Raw genomic sequence first — 20473 nt, 5'->3', positions numbered from 1 at the left:
TCCTGGGAAGCTAAACGAGCCTCCCGATGCCCTGTCCCGCGGCACCTGCGCCAACGCACAAGTGGACTGCCTTCAGACCCTCCACGCGGACCTTTGCCACCCAGGGGTCACCCGCTTCTTCGACTTTATAAAGACCTGCAACCTGCCCTACTCCATCGAGGAGGTCAGGACAGTCACTAGGGACTGCCACACCTGCGCGGAGTGCAAACCGCACTTCTGCCGCCCCGAACAAGCGCATTTGGCAAAGGCTTCACGCCCCTTTGAACGTCTCAGCATGGACTTCAAAGGTCCCCTCCCCTCTACCAACTGCAACACGTACTTCCTCAACGTGATTGACGAGTACTTCCGCTTCCCGTTTGCCATCCCCTGCCCTGACATGACCACAACCACCATCATTAAAGCCCTACACACCATTTTCTCCCTGTTTGGATTCCCCGCTTACATTCATAGCTATAGGGGGTCCTCCTTTATGAGTGACGATCTGCGTCAATTCATGCTCAGCAGGGGCATTGCCTCCAGCAGGACGTCCAGTTACAACCCCAGGGGTAACGGATAGGTCAAGAGGGAGAATGGTACGGTCTGGAAGACCGTCCTGCTGGCCCTATGGTCCAGAAATCTCCCAGTCTCCCGCTGGCAAGAGGTCCTCCCAGACGCCCTCCATTCAATCCGGTCACTTCTCTGTACATCCAATAATCAAACGCCTCACGAACGCCTTCTTGTTTTTCCCAGGAAGTCTTCCTCAGGAACCCTGCTCCCGACCTGGCTGCCTACCCCCGGGCCAATCCTGCTCTGGAAACACGTGCGGGTGCACAAGTCGGACAGTTGGTCGAGAGGGTCCAGCTGCTCCGACGAACCCGCAGTATGCGTATGTGGAGTATCCTGACTGCCGACAGGACACGGTCTCCCTACGGGACCTGGCATCCGCCGGATCCCGGCCCCCCTCCCCCCCACGGGCACCAGCCCCCCCCCCAACCCCTCTCCAACTCCAACCGCTCCCGGCAGTCGCCCCCCCCCCCTCCCCCCACCGACATCTTTACACACGCTACCTAGTGGACAAGACGACCCTCCCCCGGCCTGGCCCCCGCTAGCCCCGACTAGGGGCACGGACACAGCCGCAAAAACAGGATCATCACTCCCGGAGTCACGGACGACCACCACTCCAACGTCGCCAGCACAGCTCCGCAGGTCGCGCAGGACATCCAAGGCACCCGATCGGCTGATCGAATCCATGTGAACTGTTGATGGACTCTTGTTTTTGCTTGTTCTCTATTTTTTTGCTGTTCTCCAAACTGTACATAGTTACTGTGGGCGCGATTCTCCGCACTCACGACGGGGCGGAGAATAGTGGGCGGCGCAAATTTTTACGGCGACGCTGGTCCGACGCCCTCCCGCTATTCTCCCCCCCCCCCCACGCCCGCCCCCCGACACGAATCGCTGCTCGCCGTTATTTTACAGCGAGCAGCGATTCTCCCCTGGCCGATGGGCCGATTTCCAAGGCCTTTACGGCCATTTTCACGATTTTTAATACACCTGCTATACCAGTTCGTGAAAACGGCCGCAAAGTTCCGTTCTGCACAACCATGCCACCGATTGGCATGGCCGCACCACGGCCGTGCCAAGGGTGGCATGGGCCCGCGATCGGTGCCCACCGATCGCGGGCAGCGGGTCCGATTCCCGTGCACGCTTTCTCCCTCCGCTGCCCCGCAGGATAAGTCCGCGGGGCGGCTGAGGGGCATTATGGACCGCGCATGCGCGGGTCTGACGCACATGAGCGGATGACGTTATCCGCGCATGCGCGGGTTGGAGTTGTCCAATCCGCGCATGCGCAGCTAACGTCATCATATGCGTCAGCCGTCGCTAACTTTGCCGCGCGGGCTTAGCGAAATTCGTTAAGCCCGCGATGCCGGAGTTCACGGGGCCGCGATGCTAGCCCCGACCAGGGAGCAGAATCGAGTCCCGGGAGGGGGCGCGGAGGCTGCCGTGAAACATGGCCGGTTTCGTGGCAGCCTTCACGACTCTCCGCCTTTGCGGAGAATCGCGCCCTGTGTCTTTACTCAACCCTGTAAATAGTTGCGGGCCAATGGGCAGCCAACAGTGAAAAGGTACGATCCAACATCTCTAGTCATCCTACCAGTCTCTTATATACTCGCACGGGACACCGCCCCCTCTCCATGTCCGCATTCCCCGTATGCAGCACCCCCCCCCCCCCCCCGGTTCCTTTCTCAACAAGGGGTGAATGGGGTAGTATGACTAGGAGTATTACGGTACCTGGGAGTGTGAGCTGCCATTGGTGCAGAGGACTCGCTGCCCAATGGCTCAGGTATCGTGTGCCTCTTATCCCTATTGGCTAAGAGGAAGGTAGCTCCGCCTATGAGGCCGGGTATAAGAACCCGTGTTCCCCGGCATCTAGCCATTTTCCTGTACGTCTGCTGCCGGGCTCACTTCTTGCTAATTAAAGCCTTTCTTTTCGGACTTCACCTTCGTTTCGTGTCCATTGATTGTGCATCAACCTGGAACAGACTTCTTTTTCTTTTAATAAATTTAGAGTACCCAATTAATTTTTTCCAATTAAGGGGCAATTTAGCATGCCCAATCCACCCACCTGCACATCTTTGTGTTGTGGGGATGAAAACCCCGCAAAGATGGGGAGGATGCACCCACGCTAGCAGAGGCCTCAATCTCGCTGATACCTAAGAAAGATAAAGACCCAACGGAAAGTGGGTCATACAGACCCATCTAACTGCTGAACGCAGATGCCAAAATACTGGCCAAGATTCTAGCCAAAAGGGGTTCTAGCCTAGAAGACTGCGTGCCAGAGGTGGTCGCAGAAGACCAGAGTATGCTGATTTTATATGCAGCTACCTCGCTCGCTTGGCAAATCTTTATTACGTGTTCCAATAGCAAATCTCTTTCCCGCAGCAACCTCTCACGGAGCTTATCATTAGCTACACCAAAGACAATTTGGTCGCGAATGTGAGAAGATTTCAGGCTACTGAAGATGCATGATTGGGCCTTCAGCCTCAGGTCAGTGACAAAACTGTTGAACGAGGTTCACCAGGTTTCTGGGTACGCGTACGGAACATGTATCTCTCAAATGTCTCATTCTTTTTGGGGGATGCAATGCCGATCAAAGGACTCAATGTCTTCATCGTATCTCTTGCTATCCTCCTCATTGCCAAATGTAAATGTATTATGTAGTTCAATTGCTTGAGGACCTGCTACCATTAGCAGCAATGCTATTCACCATTCATCAGGCTGTACCTGCAGGCGTAGGGCCAAAACATAGACTTTGAACTGCTGCTTGAGGAGCCTCCAGTTTTTGTCCGCATTTAAAAAAAAATTAAAGTATGCAATTCTTTTTTTTCAATTAAGGGGCAATTTAGAGTGGCCAATTCCCCTCCCTTGCACATCTTTGGGTTGTGGGGACGAAACCCACGCAAACATGGGGAGAATGTGCAAACTCCAGACGGACAGTGACTGTCATGAGAATGTCACTTTAAGAAATGTTTGTCTGCTCATGTTACTGCAGTGGTATCAGAGTGTGGGTGGAGCTGGACTGTCTGTCAGCTTTTATTTCACTTTGAGACAAGCTTGGGAGTGTGTGTTTTTTTTTGTTTCGTTTCAGTGTTGGAGCTGCAGTCAGCCACAAAAGGTGTAACGTTGTTCTCTCTGCCATGTAAAGACTATCTCTTGATCATTTGGTGAATTCAGAGTGATAGCTGGATTTCAGTAGTGAATTTAAACCTGGTGTGCTTCTGTTAAAAGTTGTTTTTTTATGTCTTATGGATGTTCAAAGGAAAGTAAGGATTACTTAGTGTTGGATTCTTTAGGGGTTGTATTTTAATTGATGGTTGCTAAGATGTTCACTGTATGTTTTAAAAAGGTTAACTTGAGTTCATAGAATAAACATTGTTTTGCTTTAAAAAATACTTTTCGATTTGTGCTGTGCCACACCTGTCGAGTGGGCCGTGTGCTCCCCATACCACAATCTATTCAAAGTCGTGGATCAGGTGAACACCATGATACACTTTGGGGTTCTCTAAACCCTGGCCCATAACAGTGACCCAGAGCTGGGATCGAACCTGGGACCTCGCCACCATGAGGCAGCAGTGCTAACCACTGCACCACCATGCTGCCCCTGTTTCTGTCTACATTCCCAGATATCCGAAGCTGGTGGGGGGCTTTCAGTCCTTCCATATCATGCTTCAGCGTCTTCTAGTCGCCGCAGGCTGCAGTTCATCAGATAGGTCTGTCCACCAAATTTTTACTTTGTCACTGCCATTGGTATCTTCAAATCTTCAGCAGTCTGGTACCATGTTGTGTTTGGTGTTTGATGTCTTGCAAGGAATCTACCAAACGACTTATGACTGGTCAAAACCAGAATCTTTATTAAATCACACGTGGCAAGATAGCAACTGTTACAGAGCAAGTAATCACGGAGTTTCTTTGTACTCCTCTGGAACTACCATAGGCACGACTATCCTCTTGTACGTCTTATAACCATCTCCCGATCACTGGACGTGCTCGCACTTATTTCTGAGTTCCTTGTCACATGAGTCTGTCTCAAGACCACACGGTGTGTCTGTACTGCCACCTGCTGGTTGGAGGTTGTACCACTAGCCACCTACAATATTGCTTACAGGCATATCACCACAGGTCGGCAGTGCATCCAGTCGGATGCTCACAGGTCTTCCTGTCTGACTTGACACACTGTCAAAAAAAACACAGAAAATTCCATCCAAAAGATAGGCCTTAGTGCAAGTGTGCTGCTGACTGGGGAAAAAACAAGCCACGGTAAAGCAACAAAATGGAGCACAAATTATGGTTTGAAATTGTTGACAGAATGGAGTCCAGAAGGCTGAAAAATGCTGAATCATGGAGCAGCACCTCCTCTTTCGAATAGGCACTTTACAGCCTTTCAGACTCAACATTATGTTCAACAATTTCAAACCCTAATCTATGCTCCATTTTGTTTCTATTTCCCTCCACTGCACACGCTGTCAACCCTGCTCCCGGACCACCTCCGGTAACATTGCTTGGCAGCAGGAATATACCGGGGTTGTACTCCAATGTAACCTCCGTCACGTGGTCACCCCCCCCCCCCCCCCCCCCACCCCCCCACTGCACCTCCAAACCTGACATCCCGTCCCCTGCAGGGCCAGTAAGGTTTCTCCTGTTATTTTACTTTTGAAAGTCACATAAAGTATTTGCAATTGTGAACACTTCTCTAGTTCTTAACACTTTGAACAGAATCCAGCACCCTTGCTTCTTGCATAGTGCACGTACGAACACCTGTCGTTGACTGCTATACTTGTTATGGAACCTTCTAGAGTTCTCACATTGCTGGTTAAAATAACCCTTGCACAGTATTGGAACGAAAATGTCTAACTTTCTGTTTAAACACAAGGCTCAGTATATGTTTGTTACTTGAAGAAATTGGACTAGAAATGCATTGGCGTGCCAAACCAGGCACGCAGATGCAACAGCACAAACTGCAAGCGCCTGCTAGTTTAACACAGGAAACATTTAATATTTATGCTGCTGCTGATTATAATGACACAACATTACGCATGCCATTCATTGACTTCACAGCTTTCAGGGGTGGGGGTGGGGTTGGGATGTAGGTGGCCAAATAGTAAGCATCTCTCCAGTGAGATAAGACTCACTTTGAGGCAAGTAAAAATATTTATAGGCAAAATGCATTTTTGCTGCAGACACCCAAGAAGAACTGTGTGAGGGGCAGCATGGTAGCACAATGAGTAGCACTGCTGCCTCACCGCGCCAAGATTCCAGGTTCGATCCCGGCTCTGGGTCATTGTCCGTGTGTAGTTTGCACATTCTCCCCATGTTTCTGTGGGTTTCGCCCCCATAACTCAAAGATGTGCAGGGTAGGTGGATTGACCACGCTAAATTATCCCTTAATTGCAAAAAATGAATTGAGCACTCTAAATTTTTTTTTTAAAGTACTGTGTGGAAGAAATGGGCCACAGAGATGGAAGGACTCTGCACCTTAGCCAAAATGGTAATGGAGTGCAGAAGCGCACCCCCTTATTCAGCACCCAGCACTTTTGTCAGGGGTTGGGGGGGGGGGGGGGGGGGGGGCAGGGGGGGGCGATATATTTTGCACATAAGAAATAGTAGACAACATGGCCTGCTCCATCATTCAATAAGATCATGGCTCTATCTTGTGTTTCAATTCCACTTTCCTGCCCACTCCTCATATCTCTCGATTTTTTGAGAAATCAAAATTCTCTCTGTCCCAGCCTTAAATGTATTCAATGATGGACTGTCCACAATTACCTACGGTGTCCTCCAATGCACTATCCTTGGTTTCCTTCTTTTTCTGATCCACATGCTGCCTCTTGGCGACATTAGAAAACACAGCATCAGGTTCCAGATGTGCATTGATAATATTCAGCTCAACCTTACCACATCTCTTTGACCACCTCCACTGTTCTAGATTTTCACCTCACTTGTTCAATATACAGACCTGAATGTGCGGAAATTTCCTCCAACCAAATATTGAGTAAACTAAATCCAATGTCTTCAGTTTCTTCTCTCAGCTTTGTTCCCCAATTACCAATTCCCCCCTCCCTGGCAACTATGAGATAAAGACCTCCCATTTCTACCTCTGAAACATTTGTTACTTCTAAACATGACTATTCAAGGGGTGCAAGAGAAGTGAGACTGGGGGTAAATGTGCTAAGATTGATGAAGATGGCAGGATAAATTGAGAAAGTGGTTAACAAGGAATCTGGAATCCTAAGCTTTATAAATAGAAGCATAGGGTGAAATTTAACGAAAACGTTTCTAAGGGTCATTCTGGGCATAATTGGCGGGTGTTTCTCGGCAGCTCCATATTTAACGGCATTTAGTGCTGGAAATGAACCACCATTATGTCGACACATGATGTTCAGAGGATGGGTGTGAGCACGCTGTCAGCAGACAGACAGGGGTCAGACTTTGGCATAAACTGAGGAGCACCAGAGCTTCCCTCACAGTGAGTGATCATCACTCTCCTGCCTTATATAGTGACCCACTTACAGAGGCCCATCTCCCTGGGGTGATGTTACACAGACCCTGGGAGGGTGTACAGGGTGACCGGGGGGGAGTGGGGTGGAGGGAGGGTGAGGAACTGGCTGTGAAGGAGGGGAATAGGGTGAAGGAGCGAAATGGGAGGAAGGGGGGTATTATTACCCCTATAGAGGTCAAGAAATATTAAGTTCCCTGGCATTGGGAGCAGGGCTTCCCCTTAACAAGGGGAGTCCTCACTGGTATAAAAACCATGCCTTGGGCGCAGGTCAGGGAGGGAGACTCTTCAGCAATGGAGAGATTGATTGTATTACTAATAAACCTCGTTCATCGTTTTCTACCTGCTGTTTCATGCATGCTGCTTTGGCAGGTTCAACTGAGGGGAATAGGGGACAGGAGGAGAATGGGAGGAAGGTGGGAGAATGGGGGGGGGGGGGGGGGGTAAGCTGACGGACCAAGCCTCGTCCTTTGAGGAGCAGGCAAGGATGAGGGCCTCGCTGGTCTTCCGGGCATGCCGGACCCTTGCTGCCACCTCTCCTCCACCCTCTGGCTCTTCCTGTGGCTTCTCCCCGGGCTCATCCACCATCCCCTCTTGGTCCGGCTCCTCCCCACCTCAGATGAGGCCGCATGTCCATCCTCCTCCTCCTCCAGCATGTTGTCCCGCTGTTGTGCCAGGTCAAGGAGGCCTCGAAAGACCAACGAGGCCTGTACATCTTGGGCTATCGCTGGCGTCCCCCTCTGGGTTTTTCCTCAGCCTGATGGGTGGCCGGGTCTTCAGGGTGCGGGACAGCCCGCTGCACATGGGATGCCACCTCGAGCCTGCATCATCGCTGCTGCCTTGTCTGGTATCTGGCCACCTGGGCTGCAACCAGTGCTCCTTTTGAAAAACGTAGACCTGGTGGAAGGGTTTCTGTGGGGAGCTAAGCACCATGGGGTGGGGGGCATCCTCTGCGGGACTGACACAACCATCCATTTTGGTATCTGTAAGGAATTGGAGAAGGAGATAGACCAACAATCAGTTAGGGCTTCCACCCCGAGACCCTCAAAACGCACAAGCCTCCCCCACCCTTACATGTCCTGCCTTCTCTCAGAGTGCCATCCATCAAGCCAGTTGTGCTGGAAAACCTCACTCTGCACACTCACCCCGAGCCACATCAGGAGCTCCTGGGCCCCAGACCTTAGACCCCTGCCGGGAACATGAGGGAGACCGTGCTCGGATGCGTGGGGCTGGAGGAGTTCACAAAGGTAGGGAGAAGTGAGGCCACGGAAATATTTACAAACAAGGATGAGAAATTTTAAAATCAACTTAAAATTAGTAGGAGTCATTATGTGCAATGAGCCTGCAGGCTGTAGCATGAATGGGACTTAGTGTGAGTTAAGACAAGGCAGCAGAGGTTTGGGTGATTTCATGGTTACTGAGGATAGAATTTGGGAGGCTGACCAGAAGTCCATTGGAATTATAGAATGGTTACATCACAGACAAATGCCGGCTCTCGATAAGACGCAACCTCTTACAGGCTCCCTGCCTCACACAGTGTCCAGGCACCAAGGTGCGATCGGAATGCTAGGCAATGACTCCCACATGCTACATGGCCCGCCTACACACGGGAATCATAGATACATAGAAAATAGGAGCTGAAGGAGGCCTTATGACCCTTCGAGCCTGCTCCGCCATTCACCACGATCATGGTTGATCATTCAACTCAATAGCCTAATCCTGCTTTCTCCCCATAGCCTTTGATCCCATTCTCCCCACGTGCTATATCTAGCCGCCTCTTTGAATAGATCCAATGTTTTAGCATCAACTACTTCCTGTGGTAATGAATTCCACAGGCTCACCACTCTTTGGGTGAAGAAATGTCTCCTTATCTCTGTCCGAAATGGTTTACCTTGAATCCTCAGACTGTAACCCCTGGTTCTGGACAAACCTATCATTGGTAACATATTCCCTGCATCTACCCTGTCTAGTCCTGTTAGAATTTTATAAATCTCTATGAGATCCCCCCTCATTTTTCTGAACTCCAGCGAGAACAGTCCCAACCTAGTCAATCTCTCCTCTTATGACAGTCCTGCCATCCCTGGAATCAGTCTGGTAAACCTTCGCTGAACTCCCTCGAGAGCAAGAGCATCCTTCCTCAAAGAAGGAGACAATATTCTAGGTGTGGCCTCACCAAGGCACTGTACAATTGCAGCAACACATCCTTGCTTCTATTCTCGAAACCTCAGCAATGAAGGCCAACATACCATTAGCCTTCTTTACCGCATGCTTACCTTCAGCAACTGGTGCACAAGGACACCCAGGCCCCACTGCACACACCCCTCTCCCAATTTACAACAATTCAGATCATGATCTGCCTTCCTGTTTTTGTTTCCAATGTGAATAACCTCACACTTATCCAAATTATACTGCATCTGCCATTGATTTACCCACTCGCCCAACCTGTCCAGATCATGCTGTAGGATCCCTGCATCCTCATCATAATTCACACTCCCACCTAATTTGGTATCATCTGCAAACTTTGAGATGTTACATTTTGTTCCCCCATTCAAATCATTAATATATATTGTGAATAGCTGGGCTCCCAGCACCGATCACTGTGGTACCCCACTAATTACTGCCTGCCAATTTGAAAAGGATCCATTAATCCCTACTGTTTGTTTCCTCTCTGCCAACCAGTTTTCTATCCACCTCAATACATTTCCCCCAATGCCATGCGCTTCAATATTGCACAATAATCTCTTATGCCGGACTTTGTCAAACGCCTTCTGAAAGTCCAAATATACCACATCGACTGGCTCCCCCTTGTCAACTGTACTGGTTACATCTTCAAAGAATTGCAACAGATTTGTCAAGCATGATTTTCCCTTCATAAATCCATGCTGACTCTGACTGATCCTGCCACTGCTTTCTAAATGTACCGCTTTAAATTCCTTGATAATGGGTTCAAGCAACTCACGCCTCATATCTTCATAGTTCCCTTTATTAAGATTCAGCACCCTAGTCTCTGAATCAACTACTTCACTCTCCAACTTGATAAAAAATTCTACCATGTTATGGTCGCTCATCCCCAAGGGGTCTCATACAGCCAGATTGGCAATGATTCCCTTCTCATTACACAGTACCCAGTCTAAGATGGCCTGCTCTCTAGTTGGTTCCTCCATATATTGGTCAAGTAAACCATCCCATATACACTCTGGGAATTCCTCCTCTACGGCATTGTGGCTAATTTGATTTGTCCAATCTATGTGAAGATTAAAATCACCCATGATCCATGAATCCACTTGGCATATGTCAAGTGCTCACTTAATCACGATTGCCAATTCTCTATTAGCAATTGCCTTCAGCCGCACAGGCATTCAGCAGTCGGTGGGGGTTATGGGTGATTGGCGTGGCAAATAGACAAGGACAGGGGTTGCCCCCAGAATGGTTGCTCCAGGGTTTGGCATGGTGGTGCCATGAGCAGTTACCCCCCCCCCAGTTGCCCCCAGTGCCTCCCCCCTCTCAAACCTCCCATGGTGGCCCACCCCTGTGGAGGGCCCCCACCCCCTGCCGAGCATTGGGGAGGCAAGCCCAGCGCCCCCGGTCTCTTTGCTGAATAGTACTCCCCTCCTCGGCTCCTGAAGCCCTTCTTCCAGGTTCACGTTTTTCAAAAAGAGTACTAATCGGCGCCAGCAGGACCACTTTCTAGGGAGGCCGTTGAATGATGGGAGGCCTTTGGATGATGGGTGGCTCTCGTTAATTGTATGGAAATGGGGCTTAAGTGGTGATAATTGGTTCCTCGCCACTCTACGGCGAGATTCCAATTTCGCCTATGGGAGTTAGCTGGTTGCATCGCAAGCTATTTGCCAGCTGGCGCTGTTAACCGGCCTCATTATGCTTGAATACGAGTGTAACAAAGCCAGAAGATCACACCCTTTGTGTTCTTTCATCCGGTTTTACTTTGTCCATCGGGAAGAAGACGTACATGTTTCTGTTGAAGTAAAGAGACTTGGCACCTCTCTGGTACATCTGCGCATTGCAAAATGAGAGCTACGGCTGATGCCACCTGTTGCAGCCTGTAAAGTGTCCATGGTATAAGAGTTGAGAGTCACTGGCACTGATTTGCTGAAGATGCATCATACATGTTCTTGAGTAGAATGAATGCAGGGAAAGTGTTCACTAAATACCCCCTGTGGATTTGGCCTGCTGCAATGTTCTCCTCATCCTCCTTTCCTGCAGCTACTTCTGTTCTGTTTATCCTACTGTTGTCCGACTTGCTCCAAGCCCAAAGGCGCCCAGTGACCAATGAGACCCTCTCTGTTTGCAGCCAGACTATTTCATCTGTGTAGACAAAGTGAACTTTACAGAGTGATGAAACACAACAAAAAGCATCCAGAGGTTAACCATGTGGCTGAAACAATACACAGCAAACAACGTGCATAATTCCTTGAAATAGTGTTGGTCAAGGGGCCTTCCTGTCAGTTAGAGTGCCATGTTGTGGTGTACAAATTCAGCACATGATGAGGCTGAGGCATTTGAATGTTGGAAGCAGCTCTGAGAGACATACAGGATCCTGTATGGAGCTTTAAGTGTTCCTGACGAACACTCCTGCTGCCTTAACAAAGATGCTGGATAGTGCATCTCCATGAATATGTGTTCAGGAGATTCATGCCCACCATTATGGGAGCTTAGTAGGCTGGTGAGCACCAAAAAAACTGGTGTTAAAAGGCCAAATTCTAGGTCTCTATCTTTTTAGGTATTTGTTTCCTCTTTGTTTAACTTGAGACTCTGTAGGGCAGCACGGTGGTGAAGTGGTTAGCACTGCTGCCTCACGGTGCCGAGGACCCGGGTTGGATCTCGGCCCCGGATCACTGGCCATGTGTAGTTAGCACATTCTCCCCATGTTTACGTGCGTTTCAACCCCACAACCCAAATAGATGTGCGGGGTAGGTGAATTGGCCACGCTAAATTGCCCCTTAATTGGAGAAAAAGAATTGTGGACTCTAAATTTATATTTTAAAAAGTAACTTGAGTCTCTGTCTGCATTATTCTCAGTGCCTTAATCCATAGCTCAGCTGAGATCAGACACTCAGGCTGTTACATGTATGGACCAACCTTAATATTTGGTGCAGTGTATTGATGCTGAAACTCAGTATACTTTCCAGCTCACTGATATACTGCATTCAGTTCAAGTGTAATATTGAATATATAACACAGATTATTGTAATTGCAGTCTTATTTAAAGAGGAAATTTATCCTCTGTAGTTGTTTTCTATTTTACTCCCTTCTTGACATAATATCCAGCAGCTTAATGTTACTATCACTTAGACACCTGCAGATGTTACTCCATGAACAGCTGCTAAAAGGCACACATGAGTCTTTGCATTTTCTCCTTCTCCCAGTGGGGAAGAACCCAGTCTGTGCTCAGTATCTCTATGAGACAGCACAGCTGTGCCTTCAGAGGCAGTGAATGGATAATTACAGAAGGCCCTAATCTTAATAATAATCTTTATTGTCACAAGTAGGCTTATATTAACACTGCAATGAAGTTACTGTGAAAAGCCCCTAGTCTCCACATTCTGGCGCCTGTTCGGGTACACAGAGGGAGAATTCAAAATGTCCAATTTGCCTAAAGCACGTCTTACGGGACGAAACCAGAACACCCAGAGGAAACCCACACAGACACGGGGAGAATGTGCAGACTCTGCACAGACAGTGACCCAAGCTGGGAATCGAACCTAGCACCCTGGCCCTGTGAAGCAACGCTGCTAATCACTGTGCTACCATGCTACCCTATAGTACTGTTCTTCGTACACAATATACTGCACCCCCAGAGTGTCTTGTGATCCCAGATTTATTACACACTGAACAACCCAACACTTCAATGTGTATTGAACTCAGGGTGAAGGTCAAGGACAATCCAAGGAAACCTATTGCCATCAATGTCAAACGGAACGAGCAACTCTAATTAGCAATTTTGATTGGCACCTATTATTAAAATTCCCAGTTACCCCGTAGTTTCAATTTCCTTTATATTCGCAGGAGAACTGGAATCAACAAAAAATATGGGGTGCGATTCTCCGCCCCCCACGCCGGGTGGGAGAATAGCGGGAGGGCCTCCTGACATTTTTCACGCCCTCCCGCTATTTTCCCCTCCCCCACGCCCGAACCACGCCACGAATCACCTCCCGCCGTTTTTTACGGCGAGCGGCGATTCTCCGAGGCCGAGGGGCCGGGCCTTCACGCCCGTTTCAACACGGCAGCAAACACACCTGCTCGCTGCCGTCGTGAAATGGGTACCTAGAGGCCCAATTGGCACGGGAGCACCACGACTGTGCTCGGGAGGGGACAGGCCCGCGATCGGTGCCCACCGATCATCGGGCCAGCGTCGAAAACAGATGCACTCTTTCCCCTCCGCCGCCCGGCAAGATCAAGCCGCCACATCTTGCCGGGCGGCTGAGGAGAAAGACGACAACTGCGCATGCGCGGCCGACGTCATCGGCCGCATCAGCCACCGTGACGCTTGACGTGCGGCCTTGACAACTGTCGTCAAGGGCGCGCCGCCATGACGCACGGGGTTGTGCTCCTAGCCCCGCCCGGGGGGGGGGGAGAATCAGCCCCGGAAGTGGCCGTGAAGGCTGCCGTGGGTCACGGCCTGTCCCACGGCAGCCTTTACGATTCTCCGCATTTGCGGAGAATCTCGCCCATGGTATGAGGTTTTTGCTTAAAAATGTCGTTATAGTTTGAATATTTTGATTATTTCATTCTGCATTTTCTCTGGTTTTTATGCCTAATTAAAAAAAATGCTTTCAGATGTGATTGAAATCATCAGGAGCAGCTGAAAAATGTTCTGACACATTTATTGCATCAATATGTGCCCCTCCTTTCTACACCAAATTGTGTCTTCAATACAATATTATGTCAGTAGTCAATCATGCTGCTATTTACTACCAAAGGTTATGGAAAAGAACTTTCAGAATGCATATGATAAAGTCCCTCATAAGAGGACTGTAAGCTAAAGTTGAAGCTAATGGCATTAATGACCTAATTAGGACATTGGCTGAGCAGGAGGAGACAGAGTGTAAGTTTAATGGGCGAGTACTCCAACTGACAAAATATTATTAGTGGTTCCTGTTAGTATCTGTGTTGTGGCCTCAACTAATCACTGAATTCATTTAGATGGTGGAATAGAAATTCAGATGTACAAATTTGCCAAGGTACAAAGACAGACTGCATTGTCAGCACTGTAGATTGAAGTGTAAAGTCATTGATAGATGAAAGGATTGGACAAAATCATGACAAGTGGATTTCAGTACTGGCATATATGAGGTTGTCCACTTCGGGCCTAAAAGAAATAGAACAGGGTACTTTCTAAATGGTAAAAAGCTAGAAATGGTGGAAGTCCAAAGAAATTTTGGGGTGCAGATCTACCTCTGAGTCAGAAGGTTGTGGTTTCAAGTCCAACTCCAGGACCTAAATGGAAAAATCAAGGCTGACACTCCAGGCAGAATCTTGTTGAGCCAACAAGGGTCTCAGCTGTCAGCTAGAGAACCAGTGAGTCCGTCGCCAGTTAATACCACCCGTAACAGAATGAGGCCCTAAAACAAGCATTAATTGATGACTTAAGAGCATCAATTAGTGATGGGGCTAGAAGGCTGCCCTTGGGCCTCCCTGCCCCAGACTTAATTAGTGTGGAGGCAGGATGATGGGAGGAGACCCCATCCGCCACTCTCCCACCTGACTAAATACACCCCAGCTGCAAAACCTGCCAGCAGGGAAGCACAAGATTCCACTCTCCAATGCAGCACTAATGGAGTACTGCATTATCAGAGAGGCCATCTTTTAGATTAAACTGAGGCTTCACCTGCCCTCTCAGTTGGAAATAGCTATCACATTTCTGTTTGTCAAGCTCCCTTGGACAGCTGCCCCCCAAAAGCCATGTAATGGCTATCCGGCCATAAATGACTTGAGAAGGACTTCCACCCCATTCAGAGAAGAGGCCCTGCCTCCGAGAGCTGCAAGATAATAAAATGGCCACGATTCCTTCACTCCTGGAATGGTGGCCACTTCTGTGACTACAGTCACTTCCCTGAAGAAGAGGAACAAAGAGCTTGGAACAAGGTGCATCTGGGATATTGCTAGGGCCAGGCTGGCAGGGCAAGGCAGGGTGGGAGAGGAAACATAGTGTGGGGGAACCTTGGGGGGGCCTCCAGAGCCAACCCCATCACCCTGGGTCCATCCACTAGGCCACCAGTTTTTAAAGGCTTTTATCTTCGGAAACCACTGCCATCGATAATAATTATGTGGCGTAGTTTAAAATTCATTCATGGGATGTGGGTGTCACTGGCGAACATTTATTGCCCATCCCTAATTGCCCTTCAGAAGATGATGGTGAGCTGCCTTCTTGAACCACTGCAGTCCATGTGGTGTAAGTACACCCACAATGCTGTTAGGGAGGGGGTTGCGGGATTTGTGACCTTGTGGCAGTGAAGGAATAGTGATAAATTTTGAAGTCTGTCTGGTGAGTGACCTGAAGAGTAGCTTCCAGCTGGTGATTTGCCTTGTGTCTGCTAGCCCTCATCCGTCTAGATTGTAGTGGTCGTGGGTCTGAAAGGTGCTTTCTAAGGAGTGTTGGTGCAGTGCATCTCGTAGATGTAATACACATTTGCCGCTGTGCATCGATGATGAAGGGAGTGAATATTTGTGGATGGGGTGCCAGTCAAGAGGGCTGCATTGTTCTGGTTGATGTCAAGTTTGAGTGTTGTTTTAACTGCACTCATTCAGCTAAATGGAGGGCATTTCATCACACTCCTGACATGTGCCTTGTAGATGATGGTGGACAGGCTTTGGGGAGTCAGGAAGCGAGTTAATCACTGCAGTATTCAGCCTCTGACCTGCTCTTGTAGCTACAGTATATGCATGGCTTGTCCAGTTCAGTTCCTGCTAAATGGTAATCCTCACAATGCTATTAGGGAGGGAGCTCCAGGACTTTGACCCACAGTCAGTGAAGAAATGGCACACAGTTCCAAGTCAAGATGGAGTTGGAAAATATTGACAGCTCATTTTAAAGATGATTTGTTGACTTCTTTTGAATACAACCCAATTAAATTGAGAAGTGCTACTGGGATTTTCATTGAGGAACATGCCTCAATTTTTAGCAAAGCTACATTGAAAATGTTATGCATTAATGCAGTCCTTCGGGACATTTAACGTTTTAGAAATAATTTTGAGACACTCAATTACTGCTTGACAGCTACTGTTTGCAATAACTTGAATAGAGGCAGTGGATTTTGAACTTTTCAGGAATGGGCATGTGTTAAGATTACAACTCTATTAAATATAGAATGATTTGGCATATGTACAAATCTTGGTACTATTGCTGAAACCATTTCCTTTTTGGATTTAGTACTAAACATGTTTCTGAAACAAATCATGAATAGAATGAAAAACGTTTTATAAATTTAAGTTACTTTTCCACCCATTTCCTCCCTCATTTATTCCATATTTTTGGACTCTTGGTAATTTAATATATTCTATTTTTATTCTTGATATTTCTCTCAAGTTCGAGAACAGATCTCCATCTTCTCATCTTTCAGGCAGTCTCATTCCTTACATATCAATTGAGCTATTTATAAATTTGCTGTCATTTTGATGGATGCATGCAAGACTAGACATTTGCTCTGACATGCAGCCTTTCAAGACAACAGTTGCTCTGGAATAGTAAACTGTTTCCATCATACTTTAAAATCCTCAAGTGTAATATTACTGTTATACTTCACTGTCTGAGGTTACACTGCCCTTGCCACTGCTTAACAACATATGTTCTGCAGAAAGCATTATTTGTGCAGTTTTTCCCATATTCACACCTACTTTTGTGCTAAAAGATACAACATTTCTAAAGAGCAGCTTATGATAGACTTGTTTAAATACATTTTTGTTTTGCAGCCCCCTCCTGCCTCTCCATTTTATCTCAATTCCTGCCTCTATATAATCAATCTAGCTACTCTAAGTGTGCCTCTATTAGTTAGCCGATATGCTTGCGCGATAGGAAACCTGATGATTCGTCCTCGTCTGCCAACCCTGTTCTTTGATGAATCGGGTGTACTGTAACCATGAGTTACTCAATTTAACAGCCCTCGCAAAATTCTTGAGCCTCACTCATAGATAGGGGAATTCTAAAAGACTGGAGTTGTATTTTCTGAATGGGAATCAATCCAATGGGCATCTCAACAGGAACTGCTAGCAACCATTCTCATTTCTCTTTCCAGGTAATATCAGAAATTTGTAACAAATGTTGGAAGTACCACCAGCCACTCTCTGAATATGTGGAGTCATGGTTACAATCCTCTCCAACCCCTGGGTTTCTCATTTCATCAATGCCGCTGTAGGATATGTGCTGTTATCAGGAGGGAGACAGGAAACTGGACAACAAAGTTGAAACTAGGCTCCCTCCAGCTCCACGGATCTGGCTCAAGAGTCGCTTAGGTAGAACTTTGGCACCTCGTCCCAAGCCATGTCTTTCAACTGAGTTTCATGCATGACCCAGGAAGGAGGGGTGAAAAAGAAATAAGCATTTTGTCAATTACAGATTCAGTCACATTAATCATGAATAAAATAGTGAATTGCGTTGTCCTGAGAGTATATGATGTCCTGTTTCAGCTTCCCTTTCCTCATTTCAGAGGCACAATTTTCAGATATTTGCAGTCCCTGATTGCCTTACCTACATGGCCACATGTAAACTTAGACAGTGCATGCTGGTAGGACATTTGTCTATGGAAGACGCAATAACAAAGCTTGATGCTGTATTCATCTTCAATCCACATAGACACACTTTCCATCAAAGGATACTGGACAACAGCCAGAAATTAACCCCTCAATGGGATTAAATCCAATGTTACCTTCCTACTACTGTGCTGGTAATCAACTCTCCTTCTCCTTTAATGATTTCCAAAACAACAACCTTTTGCTCATTGAACCCAACTTTAATAAGCTTGCAGAATGGCCATATAACTGGCAAATGAATTTCAACACAGCATGCGGTATTACATCTTGATTTAAAATAGAAAGATTACATATTACTTGAAAATAAGAATTTAAATGGGGTAGAGGAGCAAAAGGATCTCGGAGTACAAATGCACAAATCACAAAAATAGGAATGCAGATTAATAAGATCATGAAAAGTTAAGCCAAGACTGGGGTTTATTTCTAGAGACAGAATTAAAAAGTAAAGAAGTTATGCTAAACTTGTATCAAAATTTGATCAGACCACACTTGTAGATCATGGTTGCCAAATTATAGAAAGTCTATTGAGGCACTGGAATGGGTACAAAAAGATTTATGAAGATGATAACAGAACTTTGTGTTTATTTCAGTCAGGGAATTATAAAAGGTCCAATCTCTTGAACCGAGAAAGCTGAGAGATGACTTATTAGAGACCTTTAAATTTCTGAAAGGTTTGATAGAGTAGAGACAGAGGGCAGATCATTGTTGAGGAGTCGAGAGTCTTACATGCCTGCCGAACCACACACCAATCAGGTAGTGGTTAGGTCAGCAGCGAGCCTTACCCGGAATCATGATCCTGGGGGTGGACGTCTCGTGCACCGAGAGCTGCCGGCCAGTCAGAGGCCGGCAGTTCTTGTGCTCAGCAGCGAAGAGACCATCACTACTGCCGAAAGGACAGGCAGTGGAGTCCCAGGAATGTAGAGCAACTCAGGCCACAGTTGTTGTGGGACAGGTTTCATGGGGGTGACGATTCTGGGGCGAGGCATGCAGAGATCGGCAGAAGTGCAGCGGTTAGGTCTCAGTGGTACCACCCTCCAGTCCCTCGATCAGGCATTGAGTCCCTGTGATCAAGGGACACTCACACTTCTTGGTGTCAAATTAGCTGCACAGTTGTACCTGTTATGCATACAACATGGCAACAGGCTCCCTTGCAGCTGGATTAATACCAGCAGTAGTGGGATGAAGCCCTGAAGTGTTCATTATTTGGCCACCTAAGGGCTCAAAATGATGATGGTGGTGATGGGGGGGGGGGGGGGGGGGGGGGGGGAAGAGAAAGGTAGAACACAGGTAGAACACGAGCACAAGATTCCAGCCAGAATGTTTCTAGTTCTGGGGAATAACAAAACTCTGCATTAATGTAAGCTCGTCACCAAGAGATCAAAATGCCAACTAAGAAGAAACTTATTTTCCCAGAATGTGGTGAGAATGTAGAACACGTTGCCACAGGACGTGGTTGGGGAAAATAGTCCAAATGCATTTAAGGAAAAGTTAGATAAGCATAGGAGGGAAAATGGAATAGAGGGTTAGGCTGATAGTTAACTGAGGCAGCATTGGAGGGGGCAAATGGAACACAGTCGTCGAGCGATTGGGTGGGATGGTCTATAGAATGCATCGATATAATATAAATGGGCAGCACGGTAGCATAGTGGTTATCACTGCTGCTTCACAGCGCCAGGGTCTTGGGTTCCATTCCCGGCTTGGGTCACTGACTGTGTGGAGCCTGAAAGTTCTCCCTGTATCTGCATGGATTTCTCCGGGTGCTCCGGTTTCCTTCCACAAGTCCCGAAAGACGTGCTTGTTAGGTGAATGGCACATTCTGAATTCTCCCTCTGTCTACCCGAAGACGCCGGAGTGTGGCAACTACGGGATTTTCACAGTAACTTCATTGCAGTGTTAATGTAAGCCTGCATGTTTAAAGATTTAAACATTTTTAAAAATTTTATGTCATCTATTCATATTGTTATAAAGCTGTATTGCAGACTTTTATGCAACAAGCATCAGGCATGATAAAAAGTATGAAACATAAGCTTTTATGATAATTATTACATTTGTTTTTCTTCATATAGATTGAAACTGTGCAATGTAAGCATTGTGACAAACATGTGAAGCTGCTTCAAGAAAAAGAGACTGAGATTCAAGATTTGAAGGTTCTTTTGGATAGGTCAGGTCTGATTTTCCTAGCTGTACACGTCACAATTTATAAATACTGAGGCCACAAAATGTAGGTTAATATAAAACGACTCATCTATCAGTGCTGTTTTTTAAGACGTTTGGTATTTAGTATTTTGCCGTAAATATTTATTCCAATTCATACCTCCCTTTCCTATGACAATTTATTTTCAAACTCTTAAGTTTCAGCCATGATCAGGCCTGGTCCTTTCAAGCTGGAGAAACTCCCTAATAACAGTAGTTTTCTAACTTTTCAGGTCAGGGAGGGGCACCGTTAGAAATACTGTCACAAGCCTGGGAAATCTTTGCCTGAATTTCCAAACAAGAGCAACATTGTGTGGATGCTGGAAACCTGAATTAAGAGGGGGAAAAATGCATTAAATTCTCAGTAGGTCAAATGCTTTGGCAACCTTTCCTCCAAAATTACCAGCTCCTCGAAAGAAAGCATCATCTATTACTGTGAAATATTTTACACTGTTAGTATACAGCATCAGAAATGATGTTAATAAG

General features: G+C 47.2%; 1 protein-coding gene across 4 annotated transcripts in view; it reads left to right on the top strand.

The window, feature by feature from the left end:
• Positions 1-20473, top strand: part of LOC119977444 (GRIP and coiled-coil domain-containing protein 2-like) — a 179186-nt gene that overhangs the window by 73489 nt on the left and 85224 nt on the right. For 3 of the 4 annotated variants that reach the window (XM_038818360.1, XM_038818358.1, XM_038818359.1), the window contains exon 3: positions 19861-19955. The exons of the other annotated variant lie outside the window; for it this stretch is intronic. In XM_038818360.1, the coding sequence (XP_038674288.1) occupies positions 19861-19955 (95 nt within the window). The remainder of the gene's footprint in view (positions 1-19860; positions 19956-20473) is intronic. 4 annotated transcript variants of the gene reach the window in all.

The sequence above is a fragment of the Scyliorhinus canicula genome, chromosome 14 (assembly GCF_902713615.1).
Source record: "Scyliorhinus canicula chromosome 14, sScyCan1.1, whole genome shotgun sequence".
In the NCBI taxonomy this organism is placed as follows: Eukaryota; Metazoa; Chordata; class Chondrichthyes; order Carcharhiniformes; family Scyliorhinidae; genus Scyliorhinus; species Scyliorhinus canicula.
This window is presented reverse-complemented; position numbering and strand designations above follow the sequence as displayed.